The sequence below is a fragment of the Malus domestica genome, chromosome 01 (genome assembly GCF_042453785.1).
Source record: "Malus domestica chromosome 01, GDT2T_hap1".
Taxonomy (NCBI): domain Eukaryota; kingdom Viridiplantae; phylum Streptophyta; class Magnoliopsida; order Rosales; family Rosaceae; genus Malus; species Malus domestica.
The window spans coordinates 13,327,229-13,350,081 of record NC_091661.1 but is presented as its reverse complement, the minus strand read 5'-3'; the positions used below and the strand labels follow the sequence as shown (position 1 = coordinate 13,350,081).

The following is a 22,853-nucleotide window of genomic DNA, read 5'->3' as shown; positions in this document are numbered from 1 at the left end:
AAAAGGATGATGATATGCCTCCAATTGAAGCCATTCTTGCACCTCTAGAGGCTGAGCTAAAGCTTGCCCGGCAAGAGATTGCGAAGCTTCAAGATGATAACAAAGCTTTGGATCGCCTTACCAAATCAAAATAAGCAACTTTACTTAAGGCCGAAAGGATTGTTCAGGTTGCCTTGGCTAAGGCCTCCATGGTGGATAACCTTCAAAATAAAAAGCAAGAGTTGATGAAACAGATAGAAATTTGTCAGGAAGAAAATAAGATTTTAAACAAGATGCATAGACAAAAGGTTGCTGAGAGAAGAAAGATGCAGACAGCGGCGTGGCAGCGGCTAGTGGGGCAGAGATTCTTAGTGGCGTGTGACCTTATGGTGGGGCTCTCACTGGGTAGAGAGGTAGAGTTGTGGCTGTCACTTATCCAGCGATTGTCGTGGAGCAATGGTGTCTTTGGGGGAGCCCAAGAAATTGAAGTGGCGGAGTCTGTTGGCTGTGCTTAGTTGTGGTAGTAGTGGAGAATCGAATTCCGGAAAGGTTCATCTTCCATGGCAGAACAAGAGGATGGGTTTCTTCCTCTGTCTCCTCGCCTTCTTCTTCGGCCCTTAACGCACTTCCGTCCGTGCTCTCCATGCTCCTGCATCCAAACCTGCGAGTCCCTCATCTTCACTCTGGCTACCATGATCAAAATCGACGAAGAACTTCAGTGACCGCCGTCAAACGACTAGCCGGTCGTGAAGTTTGACGCTTTGCACTACCATAAAGCTTAACCCCAGCTCTCCGTCCGTCTTCGTCCTTCCCTGCAAATTCCTCAACCCGTCATCCAAATTTTTACAAAAAAAATAAAAAATAAAATATGGTGGAACACTGCACCATGATTAAAGAAAAAAAAACAAAATAATAAAATAATAAAAATGATGATGAGGGAACATGGTGCGTCTGGCACCATATGAAAAAAAGGATATTGGGTGCATGATTAAAAAAAAAGGGGAAAGGAAGGTGGTGGTCCATCTGGCACCATGTGCAAGAAAAGAAAAGAAAATATATATATATATATATATATATATATATATATATAATGAAAAAAACCTCATTTATTGATTTCTTTGAAAATTTACAGAAATGTACATTTTTACATTAGTAAAAAAAAAAAAAAAAAGCAAACATGAGGGAGCCTTCACGAAGGTTGCTCGTGTGAAGCCTCATCACTCGGCGGAACTCCAGGAACAAGAGGAGCCGGAGGTTGATCATTTGGAGCTTCATTACGCAGTACAGCCCCAGAAGACGAAGGCAACAGTTTTTGGAACAAACCCACAAACCTCTAATGATCAAGTAAAATCTGACCATCAGATTCCTGCATCTGGTTAATCTTCCTAGACTCATCACTTCAGCCACCAATGATTCAACTTGACGAGTTCGAGCAAATAGACGTTAGACCATATTAGACACAGAACCTGCACACTGCACACTGAGAGCCAGAGAATCCTTAACAGCCAACTCATCAGACCATTTGGAAAGTAGTCTGTTATCTTTGGGAGTGACAAGGTTCCGGGTCACCACCGCAGCGGTCATATCATTCTTCATCACTGAATCCCCAACGGTAAGAGGACCAGTAGCGGATATGAAGGATGGGCGCCATATGTTGTCTGGAGAAGGCGGGACTGCCTCTTCACCAAGGTTCAAGTCAAAACGACGGTCGGAGGGGCCAGACATTTTCAAAGGTGTTGAAGAAAGAAGAGGTCGGACAAATCAAGATCTTAGAAGTGCAAAAAGGGAGTTTCTACAAGCGAAAATTCAAGTGTGCTTTGAAACGAACTGCGTGCCTCTATAAAAATCAGCACTCGACAGGATTTCAGAGATCAAAGAGACGAGCTCAGAATTCGAAGAGGCCAATTCAAAAAATCGAAGAGGTGCTAGCTTTCTCAAAAGCTGGGCTTGCTCAGAAACCACGGGCCAATCTTCATTTCCAGACTTGTCCGCACTTGTCACATGCAACCTCTGCACTCGACGGAGCTCAGAAATCGAAGAGGCTAATTCAAAAATAGAAGAGGCAAGCTCAGAAATCGAAGAGGCATCTTGCTTTTCTAGACGCGTCAGTACCCGTCACACGCAAACTCAGCTTTGCGGAAATCACGGGCAATTTGTCGAAGCGCATATCCCAGATATCGAAGAGGCGCCAGTCTTTTTCAGCTGTGTCAACACCTGTCACGTGCACACTCAGCTTGGCGGAAATTACGGACAATTTGTCAAAGATTTCTAATGAAGAAGAAAGCACGTGAAGCCATACTAATCAATCACTCAATGGTTGCCGACACTAGTGAAAGAATAGTACCTCTACAGGTATTAAAGAACTTCTTATAACTATCCACCTTCACCCTCCATAGCAAGGCAGACATACAGAACCTTTCTTCATCTCCGAGAATGCCTTCTCAACGAAGCCTCTCGAGTCACTCAGTGTTCCTTATTCCTTTGGGTACCTCTGCAAACAAATGACACCAAAGCAAAAGTATCTCATATCACCAGGGTAGAAAGCAAGAGTATCTCATATCATGCTTTCTCCATGTCCTTTCCTTTGTCCTTGTTCTTACCTGCAAAGATAAGGATAAAGAAAGCAATATGCCGGAACCTCCATTCAAACTCAGGTAAGGAATCGACTACCTGGAACCTTTGCCTGGTTGCTTACCTGGCATTGCTCTCGAGTACTCGTCTTCAGCTGCTGATGTACTTCCGAAGAAGATGCCACATTTACCTGGAGAACAGATAAGGCAAGTGAAAATGATACCTTGCAGCATGTGGATACAACGTGCAGAAGAAACAAGCAGAGAAGAATGCAGCCTGCACAGTCAACTCAGCAGAAGGAGTTTGAGTTGAGAAACTCAAGAAGCTGCCACATCTACCTGGAGAACAAATAAAGAAATGCGGCATGCACAATCAACTCAGCAGAATGAGTCCAAGTTGAAAAAAAAAATTAGAGAGAATAAGGGGTCTGAGTTGAATCTAAGAGCTCGAGAAGCTTCAATAACATATTGACGGCACCATCGCCAAAGAGCAAAGCCTCGATGTGCAACGCTATCAAATCGCCACCACTTCTTTGAAAGCAAGAGTATTTCATATCATGCTTTCTCGCTGTCCTTTTCTTTGTCCTTGTTCTTACCTGCGGGACAAGGAGGAAAAAAGCAATCAGCCAGCACTTGGTATCAATCTTCCGATCTGGAACCGACTGCCTAGAACCCTTCCCTGATTGCTTACCTAGGACTGCTCTCGAAGTACCCATTATCTCAACATCTTATGCTTCCAGAGAAGATACCACATTTGCCAGAAGAACAGATAAGGCAAGGGAAAATGATACATTGAAGCATGTGGAGACAAGCACAACAAAGCATGTGCCGATTCATCCGCTACTTCTTCAAAATCAAAAGTATCTCATATCATCAGGGTTGCAATCACTCTGGGTGGAGGACTCGTTTTGACCCTCAAATTCTTGGGTCAACTCGCTAGGCGTTGTGGGCTGCACGAGCCGATTCACCACCCTTGAATCAAATCCTTAAAGATCAAGTCACCAACTGGAAGAAGAACCCATCAATCTTGAAGATCATACCGTTGACCAAACTACTCAGGTGTGAATTAGAAAGATTAAACAAAGCAACAAGTCTTCACCCTCACCTCGTGCCTGCTTGCCATGTGTTCGAGTCAACCTTCAAGAATCAAGCATCAATGGCCTTTGAAGAAATCTCCAGCTAAATTCAAGATCAAGCCTCGATGGCCCTTGAGGAAATCACAAGTTCGATTCAAGATCAAACGTCCACCACCCTTGAATCAAATCCAGTTCAAGAATAAGCTGTGGAAAGTCAACAATTGGAGGAATCTAGAAAATTCTCCAACCCAGTTCAAGATCAAAGCTGTGGAAAGTCAACAAGCACAAAAACAAATACGTGCCAATTCATCCACTACCAAAGCCAAAGATCATCTACCACATGAAGCTCCTTGTGGTCCAATTTCAACCTTTAAGATCAAGCATCGACGGCCCTTGAAGAAATTTCAAACAAAGTTCAAGAACAAGCCTCAACGGCCCTTGAAGAAACTTTCAGCCCAATTCAAGATCAAGCCTCAACGGCCCTTGAACAAATCTCCAGCCCAATTCAAGATCAAGCCTCGATGGCCCTTGGATCGACATCTACATTAAGGGACTTCAAAACGCATCTCCTACACGCGACAAGCACATGTATACGACGCGCCTTGAAGTGGGGGCATTTGTAGACATCGAAATTTCGGTGAAATAAATGTTGACCAATAGTTACAATTTCAACGCTCACGTGTCACATAAATTTTACACGTAGCGTGTGACTAAACGAAAAATCAAAATAAATCGGAAAAGTCATCAAATAGGACACGTCAACACCTGGCAGAAACGATTTATTTCATCTGCATATTATATTCAAAATTAGGCCTTGGAAAATTCTATAAATAGAAGCCATTTCATTCATTTTAGAAAAGATTCATAACCAATTCATAACCCATTCACCTCACACCAAAACCTTGAAGCTTTGAAACTCCAAAGCTCCCAAGCAAATCCCGAATGATCAAGAAAGCTCTCTTCGTTTTTCGTCAACCCAACCTTCAAGATCAAGCCCCAACGGCCATTTGAAGGAACTTCCACCAATTCAAGATCAAGCCATGACGGCCCTTGAAGAAAGCGTTCATCGTTCATCATTCGTTCATCCTAAGATCAAGCCTCAACGGCCCTTTAGATCAACAACATCAACAAATCCACACATCCAACTGTTCTTCAAGATAAAGCCCAAAAGCCCTTGAAGATCCATTCATCAATTGTTCATCAAGATCAAGCCCCAAAGGCCCTTAAAGATCCGTTCATCAACAGTTCTTCAAGATCAAGCCCAAAAGCCCTTGAAGATCCATCAATCAACTGTTCATCAAGATCAAGCCTCAAAAGCCCTTGAAGATCCGTTCATCACCATCATTCAAGATCAAGCCTCAACGGCCCTTAAAGAAACTTTCAACCGTTCATCCAAGATCAAGCCTCGACGGCCCCTGGATCAATCGCACATCCACAAATACACACCTTACGGAGATCGAATCAGAGGATCAAATTTGAGAGAGATTGTAACCCAAAATCATCAAATACAAAATATTATTTTGTACACGTGTTCTTGTCTCGTTTGTCGCAGGAAAATTTCGTGTTTACACACATCTCATAGTTCAATTTTGGTTGAATAGCCTCAATCACCTCCTCATCACCCCAATTGTATTACGAAGTGAAGAGGTCCTTAAAGTAGTCCAGGATAACCAACTCGAAGTGTAGATAATATCGTTTGTTAAAAAAAATCAGCAATTATATTAGATTGGTGTAAGGAGTACGTGAATTTTTTTTCGTTATTATTTTCTTTTAATGTGACTGTTACACTTAGGCCTGGCAATTCCTGACACGACCCGATAACCCGACACGACACGACACGAAATTAACAGGTGTTCGGGTCGACACGATAACGAAACGGGTCGTTATTGGGTAACCCGATAAGCACCTGTTAAGATAACGGGTTGGTTCGGGTATACATGTGGGTAACACGATACACAATAAGCAGAATATTAATTTAATAATTTTATAACCCTAAAAAAATACTATAATAATTATATATATATATATATATTAAATTAACTATAATAATTATAATAATTATATATACTATAATAATTATACCCCCAAAATATTAACTACCCCAAAATATTAACTATAATAGTTATATTTATATATAGATATATATATATATATATTAAATTTTAAATTAAATTTTATACCCCTAAAAACTATAATAATTATACATACAAAATAAATAGATTTAAATCTACTTAATAAATAAATATATATATATATATACACACACACCATTGAACTTCATGGGATACGAATTATACGAAACTAATTTCAACGATCCAACTGTCAAACTTGTTTGTATATGCTTCAAGATCGCATTAGCAAAAAATTACAAAAAACAAACATTCAAAGATCAAGTAACGAGACAAAACTTTTCGACGGTTATAAACGAAAAATCACGATTTAACGGTTATTTTAACTCCGATTTTGATGATTTTTTACAGCTATACTCCTTGACCCTATATGAATACAATGAATGAATTCGATCTTCAATTTAAAATATTTACACTAGGGGATACCATAAAATCTTATGTTATACTTGATGAAAGTATGAATAAACTCTTAAGTGTTGGTGAATCTATTGTTTTGATGGGATACACATTTTATGAAACTAGTTTCAACGATCCAACCGTCAAACATGTTTGTATATACTTCGAGATCGCATACGCGAAAAATTGCAAAAAACAAATATTCAAAGATCAAGTAACGAGACAAAAACTTTCGACGGTTATAAACGAAAAATCACGATTTAACGGTTATTTTAACTCCAATTTTGATAATTTTTTACAGCTACACTCATTGACCCTATATGAATACAATGAATGAATTCGATCTTCAATTTAAAATATTTACACTAGTGGATACCACAAAATCTTATGTTATACTTAATGAAAATATGAATAAACTCTTAAGTGTTAGTGAATCTATTGTTTTGATGAGATACACATTTTGCGAAACTAGTTTCAACGATCCAACCGTCAAACTTGTTTGTATATGCTTCGAGATCGCATACGCCAAAAATTGCAAAAAACAAACATTCAGAGATCAAGTAACGGTACAAAACTTTTCGACGGTTATAAACAAAAAATCACGATTTAACAGTTATTTTAACTTCGATTTTGATGATTTTTTACATCTATACTCCTTAACCCTATATGAATACAATGAATGAATTTGATATTCAATTTAAAATATTTACACTAGTGGATACCACAAAATCTTATGTTATACTTGATGAAAGTATGAATAAACTCTTAAGTGTTAGTGAATCTATTGTTTTGATGGGATACGCATTCTACGAAACTAGTTTCAACGAGCAAACCGTCAAACATGTTTGTATATACTTCGAGATCGCATACGCCAAAAATTGCAAAAACCAAACATTTAGAGATCATGTAACAGAACAAAACTTTTCGACGGTTATAAACGAAAAATCACGATTTAACGGTTATTTTAACTCTGATTTTGATAATTTTTTACAGCTTCACTCCTTGACCCTATATAAATACAATGAATGAATTCGATCTTCAATTTAAAATATTTACACTAGTGGATACCACAAAATCTTTTGTTATACTTAATGAAAATATTAATAAACTCTTAAGTGTTAGTGAATATATTGTTTTGATGAGATACGCATTTTGGAAACTAGTTTCAACGATCAAACCATCAAATGTGTTTGTATATGCTTCGAGATCGCATATGCCAAAAATTGCAAAAAAAAACCATTCAAAGATCAAGTAACGGGACAAAACTTTTCGACGGTTATAAACGAAAAATCACGATTTAACAATTATTTTAACTCCGATTTTGATGATTTTTTACAGCTACACTTCTTGACCCTATATAAATACAATGAATGAATTCAATCTTCAATTTAAAATATTTACACTAGTGGATACCATAAAATCTTATGTTATACTTGATGAAAGTATGAATAAACTCTTTAAGTGTTAGTGAATCTATTATTTTGATGGGATACGCATTCTACAAAACTAGTTTCAACAATCGAACTGTCAAACATGTTTGTATATACTTCGAGATTGCATATGCCAAAAATTGCAAAAAACAAACATTCAGAGATCAAGTAACGAGACAAAACTTTTCGACGGTTATAAACGAAAAATCACGATTTAACGGTTATTTTAACTCCGATTTTGATGATGTTTTACAGCTACACTCCTTGACCCTATATGAATACAATGAATGAATTCGATCTTCAATTTAAAATATTTACTCTAGTGGATACCACAAAATCTTATGTTATACCTAATGAAAGTAAGAATAAACTCTGAAGTGTTAGTGAATCTATTGTTTTGATGGGATACGCATTCTACGAAACTAGTTTCAATGATCTAACCGTCATACTTGTTTGTATATGCTTCGAGATCGCATACGCCAAAAATTGCAAAAAACAAACATTTAAAGATTAAGTAACGGGACAAAACGTTTCGACGGTTATAAACGAAAAATCACAATTTAACGGTTATTTTAACTCCAATTTTGATGATTTTTTACAACTACACTCCTTGACCCTATATAAATACAATGAATGAATTCGATCTTCAATTTAAAATATTTACACTAGTGGATACCACAAAATCTTATGTTATACTTAATGAAAGTACGAATAAACACACTAGTGGGTCACTTTCATTAAGCTTTGAGTTCCATTGGCAAGGTTTAAACTTTTGAGAAAGGCTTCACAACCTTGAAAACAAAAACGCTTTCATTTTGCATATCCTTGCACATTTAATATTTGTAATATATTAGTAGTGTATGGATGTATTTTTTATGAGGCTCTTATTTTCAAGTGTAGATGTAGTACTTAAACTACAAATGTCTTTTAATGTTTTGAAGTAATATTTATGTGACAATGTGTGGTATGTGCAAATTTAAGAAAATTATTTTTTTTTCTTAACGGGTCATAATGGGTCGGGTCATTTTACCCATTGGGTAAAGTGACTCGACCTGTTAAGGACTTGTTAAGATAACAGGTGTGACACGACACGACCCGTTAAGATAACAAGTGTTACACGAAAACGACACGAACACGACTGACACGATCCGTTTGCCAGGCCTAGTGACACTGCCACATTTTTACATCTCTGAATATGGACTGACGTTGGATCAGAACCAAACGAAAACAACAGAAATCCGTAACCAAAGTCCATTGGGCGTTTTGTGGGCCTGTAGAAACTGACCATTGAAAATACAACGACCTGGCCTCCTGGCCCAAGCCAGCCATCGCCGAAATTTGACCTTTTTCGAGATCCAAATTTGTTCCCACGTTCTATCCTGTTCTCATAATTGTGGTCCAATCGGACAACCACAAACCCCTCCAACGCCCAAGACAACGCTACTCGTTACTCCCGTCATCCAAACGACGACGTTTGATGTCCCAAACGATCCCCTTAGCGAGTATCAAACAATTTCATACTCTCAGTAGTAGGCCAAGCCCCAGCAGTAATCGTATCCTTTTCAAACCAAGTTGTTCAAAATCAAACGAATCTCAACCCGTCTCGCTCTCCGGTCGCACTCACCTCTTCCTCCTCTCTCCAACTCTTTCGCTGCTCAGCTCCTCCAATGGCTTCCGCCGTCCCAGAAAACCTCAGCCGCGAACAGTACGTGTACCTGGCGAAGCTCGCCGAGCAGGCCGAGCGCTACGAGGAGATGGTGAGCTTCATGGAGAAGCTGGTGGTGGGCTCCACCGCCGCCGGGACCGAGCTGACGGTGGAGGAGCGCAATCTGCTCAGCGTCGCCTACAAGAACGTCATCGGCTCGCTCCGCGCCGCCTGGCGCATAATCTCGTCCATCGAGCAGAAGGAGGAAGGCCGTCGCAACGAGGAGCACGTGGCGCTCGTCAAGCAGTACAGATCCAAGGTGGAGACTGAGCTCTCCGCCATCTGCGCTGGAATCCTGAAGCTCCTGCAATCGCACCTTGTTCCTTCGGCGACCACCGGAGAGTCCAAGGTCTTCTACTTGAAGATGAAGGGCGATTATCATCGATACCTCGCCGAGTTCAAAAATGGCGACGAGAGGAAGACCGCCGCCGAGGACACCATGGTTGCATACAAGGCTGCTCAGGTACTTGATTAATCTCTCTCCATTTTCACGTTTTCGAAATTCAGTTAATTATCATTTTAATTTTGCTTAAAGAGGTCGCACTTGGTGCGATGGCAAGTGCCTTCGGGCATGAGCGGTAGGTCTCGGGTTCGAGACTTGGGAGCAGCCTCTTCATAAATGGGGGTAAGGCTAGCCGACATTCACCTCTCCCAGACCCTGCGTAAAGCGGGAGCCTTTCATTTTAATTTTGCTTAATTAGATTCGATTTGATTCAATTTGATTCGTAATTTTGTATTTAAGGATATTGCGGTGAGTGATTTAGCGCCCACGCATCCAATAAGGTTGGGGCTGGCGCTCAACTTTTCGGTGTTTTACTACGAGATCCTCAACTCCTCGGAGAAAGCTTGTAGCATGGCTAAACAGGTTTGGACTGGTTATGAAATTCTTCATTTTATTTATTTAAAAACTTGTAGTTCTTTGTTTGTTTTTCATTTTGTAATACTTGATCATATGTGGATGAAAGAGGAAACACTGGAGGATGTTGAATTCGAGAATGCGTGTGAAAAAAGTCGATTGCTTTTACCTGTCTAGTTATTTGTTTGTTTGGAATTAAGGCACCTTCGTATGCATGGATTCGAATAAGTATTGGAAGATGCAAGCTAAAATAGCTTTGTTTACAGTAAAAGTCTTTCAGTTAGTCTGAGGAAACAGTTGAAGTAGTTGTATTTTGCTCCATGAGTGCTACAACTGTATGCTATTCTGGACAGAGGTCACCAGGCATTATCATCGTAAAACCATTACTTCTTTCCGTATTTTGGATCTTAGCCGCCAAATATTTACATTTTATTTAAAAAGGAGAAGGATGTTTCTTTTGATTGGATAAATCTTTAGCAGTGATTTATAACGCTCCAGCCTGGCCTCCTCCATGCCCTTGAATTTCAAAAATCTTGTCAATCTTTTTGTTTTCCACATCCCCATATTTTGGCAACAATCAATTATTTTATTTTATCCTTTTTCTTTCTGGCTATTTTTGGGCTGGGAGACCACCATGATATTTTCTTTTTTATTTTATATAATTGAATATGAATAACCTATCGCCAAAATCTCCCAAACTTCCTCTATATCGCCAGTTTATCACGCATCAGTTTGAAATAAGCACAAACACCAGTACAAATGAAATGAAGGAGTTTCGAACCGCTCCCACCACTTAGTTACTCTTTGAACACCTCTCCCAACTGTGCTCATGCGCATTTGTGTCATTTATGTTAAGTGTATTTGTTGTCAAAGAATTAGGCTAGCAGACCAATTTGTGGCTTAATCGACACATAAATGATTGTTAATCTAGACACATATTCTTTTGTACTTACAAACTGCTATTCGCATGCATATTACCACATAAGTCTTATAAATTGTTATTGTGGTGTATTTGATCAAATTTCAATAACTGGTAAACATTTTCTGAGTGTACTTGTCCGCACACCATTGTATTCACTTGAACTCACTGCACAATTTAGTTCCTCCTATTTTTTTTGTCCATACAGTTTCATTGAAAGTTTCCATTTTGTTCTAACAATTTCCATTGTTTCTCTTGAATTCATACTGGTATCTGTAATCGACGTCTCCAATAAAAGTTGCATGTTTTGGACCTTTGATATTTTCGTTGGGGACAAGGTCATAAATATTTTAATGGCAAAATAAAAAGATTTTTAAGACCTTGTCCTCGTCAGTATTTGGGGATTCTGGCATGTGTTGGGTGGAAAGACATATTGCATTACATCACACATGCTTGGGTAAGGCACTATAAATTAGCATTTATAATTTGGTATAAATTAACTCAACTTCTTGTGAGAAGCAGTATGACATTAGCGCATCAAGGCAGGCCACGATTTGGTTGTTATTCTTTATAGTATCTTCAGTAATTGCTGCGTTCAACATAGTTTGATTATTACTTTGGAGACATGAAAAGTATGTCTTTGTATGCTATATGCTAATGGTAGTTTTTGGTAGAGCTAGTGGCAGGAAAGAACTTTGACTATCTTGTTCCAAGGGGTGTCTGATTAAATTTATTCATCAAGAGAATTTCTCCTTTTCCCTTGGGTTTCTTTTTCTTGCATTTTCAGATAGATGATTGGGAATTATGTGTCTATACATGGGAAGAAGGGAAAATGTTAACTAGGGGAACTATAAAGAGACCAACCAGCTAGGAAAGAAGCTAAGCTTCATAGTGAGTGGCACCAGTTAGCAAGACAAACCAAAAGCAGGAGACATGGATTGAATTGACTAGGAATAGAATAGTTATGCAGCAATATCACTTTTCCTCAATACCCTATGTGTGCTCTTCTATGTGACATACATGCAAAACATAAATTATCGCATGGACTTTACAGTATGTTAATATGGTCAATGCTCTGCAGTGTTCCAAGACATTAGAAATTGGAATTCTGCATCCATATGTCTGTGAGTGCGAGGGGCTTTCTTCTCAGTTGAGGTATATTCTAGTTATAGGAAAGCGAAAGAGGCAAAGTGCTAATTAATAGTTTTAGAACTTTAGAGGGTAAGTACAAGAGCTAAGCCAAGTACATTTTGGCATCAACTAAAAGACAACTTGAGGCTACCCAATAATTCCCCCCAACTTATAATGGTCGGAGCAACAAACCCAACCCAATGACTGCCACAGAGTGCATGCTTTCACATGAAGTGATAATCAAGCTCAATGGGCTTGGTCCGAGTTTGGAAAACAGGACCTGGAACCATCTTCGCTGCATTGAGATTGTCAAACTGGAGCTAATGAGAAGGGTGGAAATCCAAACAATCCCGGCACAAGTTTGGAAGTGAGTAGTGCACTTGAACAAGAGTCGGTAGGCTCTTTTTTGGCACTACAGATAATCAGGTTGGAATAAAAAAAAACATAGAAACCAGAAGTTGCAAACTGAGACAACCAAGCCCAATTAACATTAGAGAAAGCATACAACAACAACAACAACAAAGCCTTTTCCCACTAAGTGGGGTCGGCTATATGAATCCTAGAACGCCATTGCGCTCGGTTTTGTGTCATGTCCTCCGTTCGATCCAAGTACTCTAAGTCTTTTCTTAGAGTCTCTTCTAAAGTTTTCCTAGGTCTTCCTCTACCCCTTCGGCCCTGAACCTCTGTCCCGTAGTCACATCTTCGAACCGGAGCGTCAGTCGGCCTTCTTTGCCCATGTCCAAATCACCGGAACCGATTTTCTCTCATCTTTCCTTCAGTTTCGGCTACTCCTACTTTACCTCGGATATCCTCATGCCCAATCTTATCCTTTCTCGTGTGCCCACACATCCCACGAAGCATCCTCATCTCCGCTACACCCATTTTGTGTACTTGTTGATGCTTCACCGTCCAACATTCTGTGCCATACAACATCGTTGGCCTTATTGTCGTCCTATAAAATTTTCCCTTGAGCTTCAGTGGCCTACGACGGTCACATAACACGCCGGATGCACTCTTACACTTCATCCGTCCAGGTCGTATTCTATGGTTGAGATCTCCATCTAATTCTCCGTTCTCTTGCAAGATAGATCCTAGGCAGCAAAAACGGTCGCTTTTTGTGATCTTCGCTAGATTGCTCCGGTCATTAGTGTGGATAAGTATATAAATGAATAGAGATAGGAAAGCAAACACAAGATGTACGTGGTTCACCCAGATTGGCTACGTCCACGGAATAGAAGAGTTCTCATTAATTGTGAAGGGTTTACACAAGTACATAGGTTCAAGCTCTCCTTTAGTGAGTACAAGTGAATGATTTAGTACAAATGACATTAGGAAATATTGTGCGAGAATGATCTCGTAATCACGAAACTTCTAAGTATCGGAGTGTGGTATCGTCTTGACTTGCCTTATCTGTCTCATAGGTAGATGTGGCATCTTCTCTGGAAGTACTCTTCCTCCATCCAGGGGTGGTATCTTTAACTGGTGGAGATGCACAAGGTAATGTATCAATTTCACTTGAAGCTTACTTGTAGTTTCAGGCTTGGTCAAGCGCGATACAAACCATGTAGTAGGAGTCTCCCAAGTCACCGAGCTAGGGGATCTGCTGAAAGAGGTGACAGACAAGGTAAGCAATCAGAGCTCCGGCTGATTATTCACCTTCTCCCCATCTTGCAGCAGCATGAAGGATAAAGAGAAGAAAGATGAGAAGAGATGATATGGGATACTTTTGCTTTTGAAGAAGTAACTTTCCACAGGCTTATTCTTGAACTGAGCTGGAGGGTTTTCTGGTTTCCTCCAGAGCCGACTGAAGAATTTGAGGGTCAAAACAAGTCCATCAAATCTAGAGTACGTTCGACCCTGCTGATATGGGATACTTTTGCTTTTGACAGAGTAATGGATGTATCGGCACGTGTGCTGTTACGCTTGTCTCCACATGCTTCCTTGTATCCTTCGCACTTGCCCTATCTGTTCCTCAAGCAGATGCGGTATCTTCCCTGGAAACATAAGATGTTGAAGATGAGTACTCGAGAGCAATGCCAGGTAAGTAATCAGGTAAGGGGTTCCAGGCAGTCAGTTCCTGGCTGGAAGCTTGATTCCAAGTGCTGACTGATTGCTCTCTTTCTCCTTGTCTTGCAGGTAACAACAAGGCCAAAGGAAAAGACAGGGAAAAAGCATGATATGGGATACTCTTGCTTTTAACCCTGATGATATGAGATATTCTTGCTCTAGTATAGCTTGTTTGCAAAGGTATTATCGGGGGGAAAGAAAGCTGAATATTTCGAAAGGCTTCGTTGGGAGTGCCCTCTCAAATATGAGGAAGGGTTGAACATTTTTGCAGGTCTGCCTGTCCGTTGGGGATGGAGGTCGACATATATAGGAGTCTCCCTAACAACAAGTAGTAATGCTATTCCTTTACCCTGCTTGGTCATAGCACGGTAGTGGGAGCTGCCAGCTTCACATGTTTTAACTCTGTCAGAGCACTTTGAAAAAGTGGTCTGTGCTCTCGAGAAGTCTTCGACAGAATGCCCATAATTTCCGCAAAGCTGAGTGTGCGTGTGACAGGTGCTGACAAGGCTAGAAAAGTAGGTGCCTCTTCGATTTCTGAGATCGGCCCTCGTGGTCTCTGAGCAGCCCAGCTTTTGAGAAAGCGAGCGTCTCTTCGATTGATTCGGAGAACGATGCATCTTCGATTTTTAAGAAAGCAATCATGATGGGGGTCTGGCTCTCGAGATTCGGGGAGTAGTGTCACTTCGATTTTTGAGAAAGTAATCATGTTGGGAGTCTGGCTCTCGAGATTCGGAGGGCGGTGCCTCTTCGATTTTGGAGCAAGCAATCTTGTTGGGAGTGTTTTCTCGAATGTGAGTAAAGGTTGGGCATGTTTGCTAGTCTACCTTGCCACGAAGCACAGAGGTTGACACACAGGGATTTTCCAATTATCCAGCAATGGTACTATTCCTTTACCCTTTCTTCGATTTTTGAGAAAGTAGTCATGTTGGGAGTCTGGCTCTCGAGATTCGGAGGACGGTGCCTCTTCGATTTTGGAGCAAGCAATCTTATTGGTAGTGTTTTCTCGAGTGTGAGTAAAGGTTGGGCATGTTTACTAGTCTACCTTGCCACGAAGCACAGAGGTTGACACACAGGGACTTTCCAATTATCCAGCAGTGGTACTGTTCCTTTACCCTTGTGGGTAATAATATGGTAGCTAGACCTTCAAAATTTATGGGTCTAAACTTTGTTAGTGCTGTTTCTTTGCTATTCTTTTACCTTTCTTGGTCAGAGCGATGTAGTGGGAGCTGCAAGCTTTACGTGCTCAATTTTGGCAGAGAACTTTGGCAAAGTTATCTGTGGTACCCATGAGCTAGTGTTGCGTGTGGGAAGTGGGTGATTGAACAGTAAGATTCATGTGTTTTCTACTTCCTCAGAAGTCTTCGACAGAATGCCCATAATTTCCGCAAAGCTGAGTGTGCGTGTGACAGGTGCTGACAAGGCTGGAAAAGTAGGTGCCTCTTCGATTTCTGAGATCGGCCCTCGTGGTCTCTGAGGAGCCCAGCTTTTGAGAAAGCGAGCGCCTCTTCGATTTCTGAGATCGGCCTTCGTGGTCTTTGAGCAGCCTAACTTTTGAGAAAGCAAACGCCTCTTCGATTTCTGAGATCAACCCTCGTGGTCTCTAAGCAGCCCAGCTTTTGAGAAAGCAAACGCCTCTTCGATTTCTGAGCAGGCGCCTCTTCGATTTCTGAAGATCCGTCGAGTGCAGATTTTTATAGGGGCTGACATTAAGTTCCAAAGCACACTTGAATCTCCACCAGTAGAAGCTCCATTCTTGCACTTCTAAGATCTTGATTTGTCCAACCTCTTCTCTCATCAACACCTTTGAAAATGTCTGGCCCCTCCGACCGTCGTTTTGACTTGAACCTTGTTGAAGAGGCAGCCCCGCCTTCTCCAGACAACATATGGCGCCCATCCTTCGTCTCCCCTACTGGTCCTCTTACCGTTGGGGATTCCGTGATGAAGAATGATATGACTGCTGCGGTGGTGGCCAGGAACCTTCTCACTCCCAAAGATAACAGACTACTTTCCAAACGGTCTGATGAGTTAGCTGTTAAGGATTCGCTGGCTCTCAGTGTTCAGTGTGCAGGTTCTGTGTCTAATATGGCCCAACGCCTATTTGCTCGAACCCGCCAAGTTGAATCATTGGCGGCTGAGGTGATGAGTCTCAAACAGGAGATTAGAGGGCTCAAGCATGAGAATAAACAGTTGCACCGGCTCGCACATGACTATGCTACAAACATGAAGAGGAAGCTTGACCAGATGAAGGAAACTGATGGTCAGGTTTTACTTGATCATCAGAGATTTGTGGGTTTGTTCCAAAGGCATTTATTGCCTTCGTCTTCTGGGGCTGTACCGCGTAATGAAGCTCCAAATAATCAACCTCTGATGCCTCCTCCTTCTAGGGTTCTGTCCAGTACTGAGGTTCCGAATGATCCCCCTCCGGTGCCTTCTCTTTCTGGGGCTCTACCGACTGCTGAGACTTCTCCTAAGCAACCCTTGTGAAGGCTCCCTCTTGTTTGTTTATTTTGACTCATGTATATGTACACATTTGTAGCTTATCGGGGATATCAATAAATAAGTTTTCCTTCATTTCAACGTATTGTGTTAAATACACCAAATCCTTCTTCGCTAAGTTCTTTGAATTTTCTTTTGTTGAAGCTTGTATGTTGAAGCTTTCTGAGTGGAGCATGTAGGTTGGGGTAGTGTTCCCTTAATTTCCCGAGTGAGGAAAACTTCTCGATTGGAGACTTGGAAAATCCAAGTCACTGAGTGGGATCGGCTATATGAATCTTAGAACGCCATTGTGCTCGGTCCTGTGTCATGTCCTTCGTTAGATCCAAGTACTCTAAGTCTTTTCTTAGAGTCTCTTCCAAAGTTTTCCTAGGTCTTCCTCTACCCCTTCGGCCCTGAACCTCTGTCCCATAGTCGCAAGATGTGGGATCCATACACTCACAGATTGGGCAGCATGATGAACTGCTTACTAGGATGATGAACAAGCATAGATTTTGTTTATTAAACTCTCTAATATTGTTTTAAAGTTTTGATTTGTTTTTAGTTACTTGTATTCATCTCAACTAGGTTGCATATGCTAGTTATAGGAATGTGTAATGGCCGAATTAATAGTTAGATGGAAAAATACAGATTAATTAAAAATTACAGGAAAGTGTAAAGATGTACTTTATAATAAACTAAAGCCAAAATGCATTTTTGGCATTTACGCTGAGAAGGCTACACCTCGTTCTTTGTTTTGTCATTTGTACTTTGGTAATACTGGAGGATGATTCAACATATCAGCTCTGAATAACGTGAAAATCTCTAGATTTTTTAAAATACCTTTTGTTATATGCAGGCTTTTGAGGAAGCTATTGCTGAACTTGATACACTGGGAGAGGAATCATACAAGGATAGCACTTTGATTATGCAACTGCTGAGGGACAACCTCACTCTTTGGACTTCAGATTTGCAGGTCAGTGCTACTTTTAGATAAAATATTAAGTAACTTCAGCACGATTTGTGTAGAGGGGGATGTGCACAACAAACATTATTTTTCTGTAGCACTTAAAAGCTATAATTTGGCCTGTAACTTTACTGTTGAATGAAAAATTGTTAAGAAAAAGAAGGTAGAGCATCATCTCTCTTGAAACCGCAAAATCAAATGTAGAATATCATGATATACGGTTTGAATTTTGATGCAACAACAACAACAAAGCCTTTTCCCACTAAGTGGGGTCGGCTATATGAATCCTAGAACGCCACTGCGCTCGGTTCTGTGTTATGTCCTCCGTTAGATCCAAGTACTAAGTTTTTTCTTAAAGTCTCTTCCAAAGTTTTCCTTTACCCCTTCGGCCTTGACCTCTGTCCCGTAGTCGCATCTTCTAACCGGAGCATCAGTAGGCTTTCTTTGCACATGTCCAAACCACCGTAACCGATTTTCTCTCATCTTTCCTTCAATTTCGGCTACTCATACTTTACCTTGTATCCTCATTCCTAATCTTATCCTTTCTCGTGTGCCCACACATCTAACGAAGCATCCTCATCTCCGCTACACCCATTTTATGTCCGTATTGATGCTTCATCGCCCAACATTCCGTGCCATACAGCATCGCCGACCTTATTGCCGTCCTATAAAATTTTCCCTTGAGCTTCAATGGTATACGGCGGTCACACAATACGCCGGATGCACTCTTCCACTTCATCCATCCAGCTTGTATTGTATGGTTGAGGGCTCCATCTAATTCTCCGTTCTTTTGCAAAGATAGATCCTAGGTAGTGCAAGTGGTCGCTCTTTGGCACTTCCTGATCTCCGATCATTACCCCTAACTCATTTGGGCCTCCATTTGCACTGTCCTTGATGCATAAAGTACCATGTAAATGTTTTTAATGCGCTATGTAAATAAGAACTAAAAAAAGGTTTGCTTCCAATGCAAGCATGCTGTCCTTTAGTTTGCGATTTTAGTAATCGGGTGTGGTACAAACCCAACGATATTAAGGTTTCGTTCTAGCTTTCTAAGCCTGGAATATTTATTTGATTCTTGGTGTATGTTGATAGTTCCGTTTTTCTTCTTTCTAAATATAATTTTGTTGGGATTCAAGCAGGAGCAGATGGACGAGGCTTAAGCACGGGATTGTTACGCTCCTTGAGGGAGGTGGGCTTGAATGTCATAAATATTCTGTAATCTGCAGACAACTCTATTTACATTGATGTCCTTATGTGCATACCATATGCTCATGTTGACCTGTTTCCTTCTAATTTGTTTGGCTTGGTAATGCGAGTAGTATATGATGATTCCTAGTACCTTTTTTTTTTGGCTTGATTAATGATTCCTGGTATTTTTGTGCTCCGATTTTTTGTATATGGTCCTTTGAAATCTGTCACTTTTTATGATTCCTAGTACCTTAGTTGCCTCATTTTGAAGGTGTAAAGTCGTGTCAACCAAGTATTTTTTTCGTGGAGCCTGAAAATGCTTCTCATGAACCTGATGAAGCTGCTTGTTTGATTCAATTTAGGATGATTTTCATTTAAGAAATGGGTTTGTGTGCCGAGGAGAGTTTAGTCATCTCATTATTTGTTGCTAATCATTTCATTTCAACAATATCTACTTGCCGCTTGGTATTACGGTTCAAGTTTGTGTGGGAGGTCTTAGTTTGGATCTCCCTAGTTCGAGACACTAATTTATAATGACCAACACGTGGGTTAGCCTAAAATTCTACCCTCTATATATCGTTATAAACAATCTTAATATTTATCTTAGGCAAAGTAGGAGAAACTCCTGGGTGTGGAATTCCCGGCCGTGATGCTGCCCAAGTTCGTGCACAAAACACCTTCCGGTCCCATCCCCTTGTGTCCGGTGATCTATACGCGGCCCGAATACTTTCTTGCTAAGTTGTCGGAAATTTAACTATGTTCCGGTGTACCGTGTACCTCAAAAAATCTGTGATTTGCAATTACCAAGGTATCTTCTCATGAATGATGAATCTTTGTGGAATTGTAAGCTGCTCAAACATGATGAATCTTTGTAGGAATTGTTAGACTGTAATTTAGGATCGCATATTCAATCATTCAAATTCACGGCAACATGTCTTTTTTTTTTAATTTTTAATTTTTTTATGTTTGACTCATCCTTTGATAGCTTGAAGGTGACGTCTGTTGCTAGTTCTGGTAGGATGCTACAATACCATCTTCTACATATCTCTATCGAGGCTTTGGTCTCCTCTTTGATTCACCGGTTTCTGGCGGCGGTTGCAAGAATATTGAAGAAGTTGCTAGGATTTCTTTGTCGTCTACTTTTCCTGTTATGAGTTCCAATTTCTGTTTTGGGCCCAAACTTCTACTTATATGGAAGGTCTTTCTTTTGTTTTGTGCTTATTTTTGTTTTTGGGCCTTTGTAATCTTGCTTTGTTGGTAAAGTAGTTACCCTTGACCAAAAAAAATAAAAAAAAATGAGATAAGAGATTTGAGGTAAGTCACACAATAGGTCTATCATAATAATTTGATGTCAAATTTGTAATTTATGAGATTCAAATCTAAGACCTTGCAGAAGAATATCATTAGACCGTAGTACTAAGTGGTGCGGTAACATATACTCAAAAAACAAAAAAAAAAAACAAAAACGTCTGCATAAATATATGAGAGAGTCTTCTTTACTTTTTCATTCAACAAGTATTGGGGATGAAATTTCTAAACTCAAGAATCCCACTAAGTGGAGACTAAGTCAACTTTGGAATTTTGAAAGGATTTTAATAGATTTTGTTAAATGATGAATTTCATAGGATTACGAGACTTCTACAAATTTCTGCAGATTTGAGAAGATTCATATAACAGATTTCTGCAGATTTTGATAGAATTAACAGCATTGAATCTTGACTATTAAATAAATCAAATGGTAATAAATGTATCTAGATCATAAATCCACTAAAATGAAGCTGAAATAAAAAGTCAAGATTATCACATAAACCCAACTAATCAAAAGTCTCCAGTTGCACCCCTTTCCAATCCTATTTCCTCCCTACTTTATTCTTCTCTCTTTTCTGTTCCAGCTAAAGAAATTTTTAGTTGTGATGGGGACACAAGTGGTATACCACATGTTTTAATAGGAGTGGTGGGAAATTTTACTTTTTAAGTTATTAACTTTTCAACACACATATCCTACCATTTGTATAGTGACACGTGGTGTACCACCCCATGTAACGGTCACACTGAAAGATCTCTCCCAGCTAACCTCTCCTCCAATCCTTTTTTTTTTGTCAATATTCCTCTAATCTTATTTTCCACGACTCTCTCTTACTTGTAACATCTCACATCGGCCAGGGGAGTGGATCATGTAAGCCTTATATGTATATTCTCATCTCTACCTAGCACAAGGCCTTTTGGAAGCTTATTGGCTTTAGGTTTCATTAGAACTCCAAAGTTAAGCGAGTTTGCGCGAGAGCAATTCCATGATGGGTGACCCACTGAGAAGTTATTGTATAAGTTCCTAGAAACAAAACCGTGAGGGCGTGGTCAGGGTCCAAAGCGGACAATATCGTGCTACGGTGGAGTTAAGCCAGGGATGTGGTGGGGCCTGGGCCGGGGTGCGACATACTCCTCTTCCTTCACAATCTAATTTCAATTCCCCTTCTCTGCCATGAAGAAAAAATTGCAAAAAATTGCAAAAAGAATTGTAGAAAAATTGCAAAGATGAAATAGAAAAATTGCAGAGATAAAGAAAAAATTGTAGAGATGAAGGAAGAAGATAAAGTGTGAGAGGAAGAGGGAGAGGTTCTTGGATTTGAAATCCTAAGGTGTGAGGTAGGATTCTATTTGGTCTTAGTTATATATACGTCTTGCTCTCAAATCCCACAAAATCCACAACTTAATGAAATCCTACAAAATCTTTAATTTTTCAATACCCTAGATTTGGATGGACTTTAAAAATTACTATTAAAATCTAAATTGAATTGACTACACCCAGATTTGCATGGATTCTAAAAATCCTTTAAAATCCTTTGGTTGACTCAAGGAAGAAAATATCGGTAATATCGGAAATATCGGTAGTCCGAAAACACGGAAATATCGATAGAAATATCGGGATAATATCGATATCGATAAAAATTACATGGAAACCACGGAAATTGTAAGAAAAACTTGGAAATTTTTATTGAAACTTTGTAGGATGTTTATTTAGTCAATTATCTATTAGTTTATCACAAAAAATTTGAAGGAAATGCATTGCATGATAGATATAACTGATTTAAGTTGATTATATAGCGAGCTGGCAAACATTGTGAGTGTAGAAAATATGTAGTAATTAATGAAAGAAGTTTAAACACACCATAATCATTTATATATAATGAATTAGTACAATATTTTACACTTTATACATTGCATGGTAAGATACATGAGTGACTTATTACCCTTATTTTTTTATTTTTTTTATTTAAGAATTATATGTTTGTGGGGATTTTATTTAAAATTTATATTGAAGATGCTCTTAAATTATGTAAAATTGTGATAGAAAACAAGATTTTATTTTCAAAATGCAAAATGGGCATTAAGAAAATTGCAAAGAAAGAGTCCCACTTAATTCCCAAAAATGCAAAAAATCCCAACCCATCATCTTTCTTCAGAACCTATCAAAATCCCTATTGCCCTCAGACTCTTTCCTTTTTATTCCCACTTTGCCTTTTAGTCGCCTCTCTCTCTCTTTCTCCATCCATATTCTCTCAAATTCCTCACTCTCCGCCTGTCCGACCCCCTCCGCCCTCCTCCGTTATCCCTCCATTCCGCTAGATCTCGGCACCCCCACCTGAGAAAACACCCCCACCTACCCACCCAACTGATCATCATCTATGACGCTGGGCTCAGGAGGATCGAGTGCTCACTCTCCACTTGTCCGACCCCCTCCGCCCTCCTCCGTTATCTCTCCCTTCCCCTAGATCTCGGCACCCCCACCTGAGAAACCACCCCACCCACCCACCCAACTGATCATCATCTATGAAGTTGGGCTCAGGAGGATCGAGTGTAGTGGGTGAGTCTATCAAAACCCATGTTGTCGTTCCTCATCCCTTTCTCACCTCCCGGCGACCACCATCAGGCAAGGGAATCCATCAAACAGTTTGATTCAAACCCGAGCG

At 40.0% G+C, this 22,853-nt stretch overlaps 1 protein-coding gene and 1 long non-coding RNA gene across 3 annotated transcripts; both read left to right on the top strand.

Moving 5' to 3' along the window:
• The first annotated feature begins 8,988 nt into the window (after window positions 1-8,988).
• Window positions 8,989-19,035, top strand: LOC103422932 (14-3-3-like protein G-BOX factor 14 kappa). Of its 2 annotated transcripts, none has more exons than XM_008360996.4 (4): window positions 8,989-9,748; window positions 10,028-10,150; window positions 17,590-17,706; window positions 18,837-19,035. In XM_008360996.4, exons 1-4 carry the CDS (start codon window positions 9,248-9,250, stop codon window positions 18,855-18,857), a joined length of 762 nt encoding a protein of 253 aa, XP_008359218.1. In that variant the 5' UTR covers window positions 8,989-9,247; the 3' UTR covers window positions 18,858-19,035. The 2 variants fall into 2 exon arrangements, with proteins under 2 accessions (XP_008359218.1, XP_008359217.1); XM_008360995.4 differs by having other exon boundaries at window positions 18,834-19,035.
• Window positions 19,036-19,490: 455 nt separating this feature from the next.
• Window positions 19,491-20,106, top strand: LOC139196863 (uncharacterized). Its single transcript, XR_011581856.1, has 2 exons — window positions 19,491-19,693; window positions 19,878-20,106. It is a non-coding gene; the product is annotated as an uncharacterized lncRNA (long non-coding RNA).
• The last annotated feature ends 2,747 nt before the right edge of the window (window positions 20,107-22,853 follow it).